A 9,473-nucleotide genomic window follows, 5' to 3' on the forward strand; every position below is an offset into this window, starting at 1 on the left:
TGGTGGTATTTAACTGCAATCTTACATATTTTTACATAATAATGGATAAGTAATTGTTAGGTATGGTTATTGTAGGTACAAAATGAATGTTAAACCAGTTTAAGTGTCCCCCGAATTACCTGACTTACAACGCTAAAACCAGGGGTTCTATTCCCGGTGATGGACATAGCCGAAAGCTTTGCTCGAAAAACAGTCTATCGGATTCAGTAATCTTTGGATTTTAAACAGTAATGAACATATAGTTTTGAGTTTTATATTAACATGGGATGAATTATTATGCGCAATATTTCGCAAGATAGGCTAAACTTTGTTGCTCGATATGTTACATTTTGTAAGAGCAGGTCCAGAGCAGACCTCATCAGTTGAAATTTCTGGTAATTTTAGGACTCGTACATCCCAGACTTGCCCTAATGGCTCCCGAACTAAGAGACCATCACAACACATTTATCAATGAGCAGTCTGCGCTATCCCTAATTTGGAACCACCAACCGCAAAGAGACAACCGGTCAACAACGATCGCTTTTACTTTGTAATTTATCACTATTAAATATTGTATGTCCCGTTTTTATTATAATTTTTTATTTTAAACCCAAGAACCCAAAATAAATTAAGATTATTTTAATATTACCTCTACTACCAGTTTACGCTTTAGGAGCTTAACACTAACCTAGGGGATAGCTCTCCTCCCTCCAATAATCTTCTCTAGGTCTCTAGGGCACTAATAGGCACTATTAACTCCTTTGGAATAAATAAAGAATTATCATTTCTTTAACTTTGTACGATTTTCCATCTTTCCACTGTCCCTTATACCTGGCCAAGTGGTTAGGGCGCTCGACTCGCAATCTGAAGGGCGCGGGTTCGAATCCCCGTCACACTAAACATGCTCGCCCTTTTAGCCGTGGGGGCGTTATAACGTGACGGTCAATCTCACTATTCGTTGGTGAAAGATTAGCCCAAGAGTGATGACTAGCTGCCTTCCCACTGCTAAATTAGGGACGGCTAGCGCAGATAGCCCTCGTTTTAGCTTTGCGCGAAATTCAAAACAAACAAACAAAACTAAACTTAACTTTTTTTCCTCACCATTTCAACAGTTATTTCCCATACCGTATGAGTGTTTGTATATGTATATGTAAAGACACACACACGCATACACATATATAATTTCGATTTAGCTCTTCCTTAATAGTGTAGTTTCTACGGATATTAAAAATTTTACAACTTGCAGTACTTTGTGATCAGTGTTTTTCTTTCTAGGTGTGCTCCGATAGGACAGCGGTTAATTTACGGAATTATAATTGTAAAATCCAGGGTTCGATTCCCTCACGGTAAACACAGTAGATAGCTCAATGTAGCTTTGTTCTAAAACAAACATTTCTGGCTAAATACCTCTCTACTGTTGGAAAGACTTACATTTTACAGATTTAATTGTTTAGAAATTATAAAAGGTTATAGATTATTTTATAACACATTTGTTAATTGGTTTTACTGAATATCCACAATTACAATGCATGCATCCATAAATGAAATAACAATGACACTGTCAGTTTCGTAATGTATTAAGATATTTTTGTAGTGCTTCTGATTTCGACAACATGGTTAGCTGGTTAACATGTTATTGTTGTATTTGTACATGGTTATATAAAACCTTCAATTAAGCTTAACTGAAGCAAGTGATTATACTTGACATTCTGTAAGCTAAACAAACTTTATTCACAGTGACAATGACGATAATAATACAGTAAAAGCTGAATATACTGGAAAAAATAGGTTGCAAATGAGTGGAAAACGAAATTGAAACTTTATTTAAAATATATCCAGTACTGAGAGCACCGTCCGTTGGTGGGACAACAAAAAGTCTACGGATTTACAACGCTAAAATCCGGAGATCGATTCCCCCACGGTAAACACATTAGATAGCATAATATAGCTTTGCTCTAAAACAACCAAACTGACTACCATTAGGTGCAGAGTTCTCTAAATCGTTGTGTAACGTACAGATTTCAGAATATAGGTTCCCTTTTCCAACTCTTTCAAAGAAGTTGAGATCTGGACTCTAGAGAAATTGAAAAGGGAATACGTTTCAGAGAGGTAGGTTAATGGCACTAAGTACCACATTGTAAACAATGAACATTTCAGACAGAAGATTCGTGGGTCATTTGAAGTACTTATTACAATACTGTATGATCGTCAGGAGTATTTTAATCTTTATACATGTATACCATATTATGACATTAATCTGGGTTTCTCAACTACACTTGACAGATGTTCATTTTTTTTTAAGTTAAGCACACAGCTACACAAGAGATTATCTGTACTCTGCCCATCACGGGTATCGAAACCCGGTTTCTAGCGTTGTAAGTCTGCAGACATGCCGCTGTGCCACTAGGAGGCAATATGTTGATAAAACAGGATATCTCCAACAATTTACGCGCGTTAATACCGCAGCTTTATGGTTACGTTTTTGTAGTTGACTGCGCAGTTGGTATAAATTTAATTGTTATTATATTTTATCTTTGTGCAATGTTTTATTACTGATTTATATTCACACATACATGATAAATAGATAGATAGTTAGATAGAAACCTTCCAAAAATTCAGAATGTTCACAAGAACTCGAAAGCGTCGTTGGAAATGTACGAGTAGTGACATCTTAACGCACGTGACTTTCATATGGTTGAACTGGACTTTCACGGTTGCGCTTTATCACAGAAGAAGCGTAAGATGACAAGCAACGAGTTCGGTTCCGTAAATCTCAACAAATCCAAGAACGAAACGTTTGAAATATCTACCGGAGACGTATTCCTAGCAATGGATGCATATTTTCCACCATCAACTCACATTGTTGTTGGAATATATTTAACTATAGTAGGTAAGTACACTTTACAAAAAATACACTCCTCCCCTCCAAACCACTACTAAAGTAACCAGATTTGTAAGAATCATATTAATCTAATGTACCCCCCAACCACTACTGAAGTAGCCAGATTTGTAAGAATCATATTAATCTAATGTACCCCCCAACCACTACTGAAGTAGCCAGATTTGTAAGAATCATATTAATCTAATGTACCCCCCAACCACTACTGAAGTAGCCAGATTTGTAAGAATCATATTAATCTAATGTACCCCCAACCACTACTGAAGTAGCCAGATTTGTAAGAATTGCATTAATCTAATGTCCCCCCAACCACTACTGAAGTAGCCAAATTTGTAAGAATCACATTAATCTAATGTAATTTACTCTTTAAAATTCAAAAGAATACCTTCGTATATTTTATAATTATGGCTTATATAATACTAAGTATATTTTTTAAAGTAATTTTAGTACATGCATCATCCATTAGCCGATTCGTGGAAGTCTATAATGCACTGTAATGTTCGATAGATATATAAATATTTACCACTTCCAGTACCGCTGTGGGCCTATTTAACCGATAAAATTTTATTATATCAAATATTATAAGATTAGTCAATCTTATAGTGCTTTTAAACTGTAGAAAATCAATAGTATTTTTAGAAAAAGTTTGATTACTAATCACCAGATAATTCACTTTCCCTAAAATTCTCATTTTTATCCATGAAAGACGCTTTCTGTGTATGCTCGATATTTTCAGCGTATTTTGCACGAGAAGTGCCATGTCAATGCAAATTATTAACATGAATATGGTACGGTTAGCTTTACCTGATTAAACAAGAACTGACTCCTATTATTATCATTTCACATAAACACTAAAAGGAAAAAACACCTAATTTCTATATAATAAAAGTAATAAAATATATTACAAAATATCATTTGGATATTTTTGAGTAAGGAGAATGGGCGCGGATTGGTCATGTGTCTTTCAGTTCTTTTTTCAAGTGCCTTTTGATATAGCTAGAGTGTTCCAAAGAACGATATGATCACATGGCATAACTTACAGTATTAAAATAAATGTATATATATGTATGTATAATAAGAAATTCATAAGTGATATAACAGTTGATTCAATTTCTACAGAATCACGTCCAATGTAGGTAAAGCTAATCTGAAAAACACTTGGCATTATATGTTTGCTAAGTTACTAAACATGACGTATAGACAGTATCTTTCACACCCAGATCACAGATTATAACACTTGGCATTATATGTTTGCTAAGTTACTAAACATGTCGTATAGACAGTATATTTCACACCCAGATCACAGGTTATTACACTTGGCATTATATGTTTGCTAAGTTACTAAACATGACGTATAGACAGTATATTTCACACCCAGGTCACAGATTATTACACTTGGCATTATATGTTTGCTAAATTACTAAACATGACGTATAGACAGTATCTTTCACACCCAGATCACAGATTATAACACTTGGCATTATATATATTTGCTAAGTTAATATACATGACGTATAGACAGTATATTTCACACCCAGATCACAGATTATTTTGCAGATTTTTTCTTTAGTAAATGTAATATTGCATATATATATATATATTTGGTTCATTGTCAAATATCAACCTTTTAACAGCACAGCGCCGCCAAGGACAGACTTAGCTGAATGTGCATATATGTGTGTAATATAAACTTCCTAGAGAAAATCACAAAGCGAGATTGTTAACAGTGCCATTGTCAAAGAACATGATAGCAGAAAACGTTTAAAGCAGTGTTTTAGCTTGGAAAGTACACCGAAACCATATTGTCAATCCAGTTTCGGTTGCAATAAAACTGGATATATTCACTGGTATCTTGAACAAATTAATTAACGGGCTATCTGCGCTAAGTTGATAAAGAGCGATTTGAGGTTTTTGAAAACACACAAGCTACCAGTCACACAGGTGATTTTACGAGAAAGATGTTGGAAGAAAGAGTAATCACAGTATTCTTTATACTTTATCACAGTAATCCCATTCGACTACATGCCTGTCAAGCCCCACAGTATAATTCCAATGGATGTTTATGCCTTTGGTCTACTTAAAGCTGGTCTTGAAAGCGGACGTTCGTCTGTGGAACGTTTGTCAAGACGTGTGGTCTAATATTGGTTTGGAGTTTTTCCCAGAAGCTTGTTACATTGTAAATGCCAGTTTCTGGCAGTAGAGGTAGTCAATCCCATTAGATTGAGGAGATTGGACGATGGAGGAACAATTGTAGCAGAGACTAGTAAAATCGTCTTACAAAGATCGATTAATTCGATCACAGACTCAAGGAATTTTGTAAATCCCACATTTATCAGCTTTTCTACACTATCTTTTATACTCACGAGAAAATGATTTAGTTTACAACGTGGAGAGAATGTTACACTACATTCTTGTTTATAAACCTTGAACGTATGGTAGACAAACCGTCATGTTATCAACTTTATCCTTTAACTTTGTATATATTTGGCCCGGCATGGCCAGGTGGTTAGGGCACTCGACTCGTAATCTGAGGGTCGCGAGTTCGAATCCCCGTCACACCAAACATGCTCGCCCTTTCAGCCGTGGGGGCATTATAATGTGACGGTCAATCCCACTATTCGTTGGTAAAAGAGTAGCCCAAGAGTTGGTGGTGGGTAGTGATGACTAGCTGCCTTCCCTCTAGTCTTACACTGCTAAATTAGGGGCGGCTAGCGCAGATGGCCCTCGTGTAGCTTTGCGCGAAATTCAAAAACAAACAAACTTTGTATATGATGACATATTTAATTTATTCTAATGTTTTTTGCACAATCTATCAATAATTTCGGGATTATATCCTCTATCTCTAGCTACATGTTTCAAGAAAATTAATTTTATCTCAAATCACAATCGTAAGTGCAGGTTTTTAAAACTCTAAATACAAATGGGGAAAAATTGGATATTTTTTGTTTCCTGGGTGACAAGATTTATTGTGTGGTGGTAAAGCCCAGAAAACAGACGTTGAGAGACACCCATTATCCCATATAACGGTGATGTCTAAGAAATTTAACTGACTTTTTTTCCATCACCAGTATAAATCTAATAGTAGGACTGATCAAATTGAAGTGTCTTTAAAACTGCATTAATATCTCAATGTCACTCCGCCACACCAGAAACGTGTCATCTACACACCTTAACCACACCAAAGGTTTCACTTCAAAAGTATTAAACGTAATTATAGTATTTTGGCACTTATGTATAAAGTTAAAATCATAAATAATATTCAACGTTAAACTGGTACACAGTTAAAAACATTTTATTTAGGCCTATCTATGGCCTATACATGTAGAGTCGTCAACATTTTGAAGGCCATAGATAGGCCTAAATAAAATGTTTTCAATTGTGTACCAGTTTAACGTTGAATATTATTAATGATTTTAGTATTAAACGTATTCATTTCGAATTTAAACATAAATAACTTGCATAAAAGAGGAGACAGGGGATCTCCCATAGCTAAACCTTTAAGGTTTTTAAAAAATGTATTGCCTACTTTAAAGTATGAGTTTGACGCACTCTCATGCGTCAGAATCAGGATTTTACTCATCTTTAACAACCCGCTGCTTTGCTCCATCCAGCCAGTTTTCTATGCAATGAGCCAAACTCCCTTTTAGCAAGCCTTTTATGGACATTTTTCAAATGTTTTCTGAAAATCCAGATACACCAAATCCACATCAGTACCATCATCTAAGTAAGCAGTAACCTCATCAAAAATGTCAAAAGGGTAATGAGATAGTTTTCCCCTAGTGAAATTACCCTGGCTAATCAACTTGTTAAATTACTTTGCAAACCATCTTTTATCAATCTTTCAAAAACTTTCACTGATGTAACAACTAACATGCCTATAATTAATGGAATTATTTTTGAAAAATGGAGTAAAATTAGTCAATTCCAATCTTCTGGCACCTGCCTACTATTCAAGGACTTGAGAAATATAATCTAGCTCAGGAGCTTTATCATTTTTTTAAACTTTCCAATTTTTTGTTAAAAATATTAGAATTAATGTGATCATTGTTTGTTTGTTTATAATTAAGCACGAAGCTACACAATGGGTTATCTGTGGTCTGCTCACCACGGGTATCGAAACCACGGATGGCTAATATGATCATATTGTTCAATCTTGTTTCCATTTAGTAATTCTTTAGGATGAGGAATCTTGCTTACATTTTCCTTAGTAAACATTAAAGAAAAAGCAAAATTTAATAACTCAGCCATCCCATAGTCATCTGAAAATAACCTTCTTGTATCATCTCTCACAAGCTCTACTCCCATAAAATAACCTTCTTGTATCATCTCTCACAAGCTCTACTCCCATAAAATAACCTTCTTGTATCATCTCTCACAAGCTCTACTCCCATAATATAACCTTCTTGTATCATCTCTCACAAGCTGTACTCCCATAATATAACCTTCTTGTATCATCTCTCACAAGCTCTACTCCCATAATATAACCTTCTTGTATCATCTCTCACAAGCTCTACTCCCATAAAATAACCTTCTTGTATCATCTCTCACAAGCTCTACTCCCATAATATAACCTTCTTGTATCATCTCTCACAAGCTCTACTCCCATAATATAACCTTCTTGTATCATCTCTGACAAGCTCTGGAACATTTACTAATTTGTATTATTATTTTTTTTACAGTAATTCCAATTAATTCAGTTACCCAATTGACAGCAGATAATTCTTGTCTCATCCCTTCAAAAATGTCTTTTTTAACGAAACATTCATTACTCCTTATCTCCATATGCAGCAAAACATCAAATCTAACTTAGCAATGATTTCTTGTATCCAAATGTTTCCCATTCTCCAACCTGTTAACCTTTTCTGCATTAGAAGTTAACAATAAATCCAAAATAGCATTGTTTCTAATAGGTTTCCTAACCAATTGGTGAATAAAACCATTCTGAAAAGTTTCTAAAAACATGTCTCCCTCAAGACTTGACTCTAAAATTTTTTTAATTATACGCCAGAAATTATAATCTCCCATAATTATAACCTCATTAACAGCTGAATTCCTTATCTCACTGCAGAGTATCTCATTAACTACATCAGTTTCGCATGGTGGTCTGTAACACGTTCCAACTAAAAGCCTTCTCACCTTATAACCACAAACAGAAATCCAAACAGATTCAGCTTGATTACTATTAGCTTTGATATCCTGAACTTGAACAGGCTATAACTCACATTTTACTTATGAAGCCACTCATCCCCTCTTTTTAGTACTTTATCCCTAGTACTCACCTATAACTCTTTATTTCAAAGGAATTCCTTTCTTCAAAATTGACTACATTTAACCAAGTTTCAGTAATTTCCATTACATTAAACTCCTTTGTTACAATCATTGCGCTAAAGTAATCCATTTTATTTCGTATACAAGTATTAGAATAATAACAGTTTAGCCTACTATTAAAACTACCTTTGTACTTTGTTCTTACACTATACTTTTCTGTACACCTTATTTTTCTTCACCACTGGCCCTCACCATTGTCTAGTCCAAGTTTAAAGTTGCCCTTACAGTTGAGTTAACATCCCTTTCATACAATCCAACCCTTACCCTACTTAAATGTAAACCATTCATTCCATGAAGCTCCCTTTTCCCACAATTACAACCAGCCAGCCTGCCCATCCTTACATGTTAACCGAAGCCCAGCATTCAGCCCAAGTGACCGACTTATAATTATAAGTCTATATCAGCCTGACCAGTTTCTACAACCCTGATTTGCATGGTAGAACTGAATCACATAATCCAACAAGTATCTTGTCACAATATGCTTAAAACATAATAAAACGATACTTCATATTAAAGACTTGCAATTATACTTGAATTATACATCTGTAAAGGACGTCACATATAACATAACTTGTAGATCAACAGATCAGAAATTATTTGTTAGTTTGATATGAAAGTACTTGCATACAATGCTAGAAACTGAATAAGAAAACAGGATGAAAAATAAATATTTTAAACAATGAATAAAAACGTAATATACAAAGCGTTTTATGAAATTTGGGATAACTGATTAATACTCGTTCAACCCGCAGGCTGTTGACATTGAAGTTTAGTATATATATATATTAGGTCGTCAAGAAATTAATGTCGTGTTTTGGAACACTTTCATTAACCCCCCCCCCCCAAAAAAAAACGTACATTACGTATAATAGTTAAATGAACCGCCTAAACGTCACGTTAGTGTAGTCTATATAATGTGTAAAGTTTAGTATACTCTAATCCCTTATAGTGATGGCACATGACAAGACACACATTCGGTATGTAATGCTGTTTGAATACAAGAAGGGAAACAACGCTTCTGTAACCACAAAGAATATCAAAGAAGTTTATGGAAATGTTTTGAACGTTCGTAAGTGTAACGATGGTTCAGCAAATTTCGTTCAGGTGACTTTAGCCTTAAAAATTGTGATGGCAGGGGCCGAGATGTTGGAAATGATATTGATGCTCTGAAGACGCTTGTCGAGTCTAACTCAAAGCAACACACTAGAGAAATGGCCCTGTAATTGCATGTCTCTCATGAAACAATACGTAAATATCTAAGGAATAT

General features: G+C 34.8%; 1 protein-coding gene across 1 annotated transcript in view; it reads left to right on the plus strand.

Annotated features, from left to right (window-relative positions):
• The first annotated feature begins 2,670 nt into the window (after window positions 1-2,670).
• Window positions 2,671-9,473, plus strand: part of LOC106461674 (visual pigment-like receptor peropsin) — a 21,185-nt gene continuing 14,382 nt past the window's right edge. The window contains exon 1 of the mRNA XM_013921519.2: window positions 2,671-2,869. Within this exon, the coding sequence (XP_013776973.2) occupies window positions 2,671-2,869 (199 nt within the window). The remainder of the gene's footprint in view (window positions 2,870-9,473) is intronic.

This window comes from Limulus polyphemus, unplaced genomic scaffold (assembly GCF_000517525.1).
Source record: "Limulus polyphemus unplaced genomic scaffold, Limulus_polyphemus-2.1.2 Scaffold1009, whole genome shotgun sequence".
Classification (NCBI taxonomy): Eukaryota; Metazoa; Arthropoda; class Merostomata; order Xiphosura; family Limulidae; genus Limulus; species Limulus polyphemus.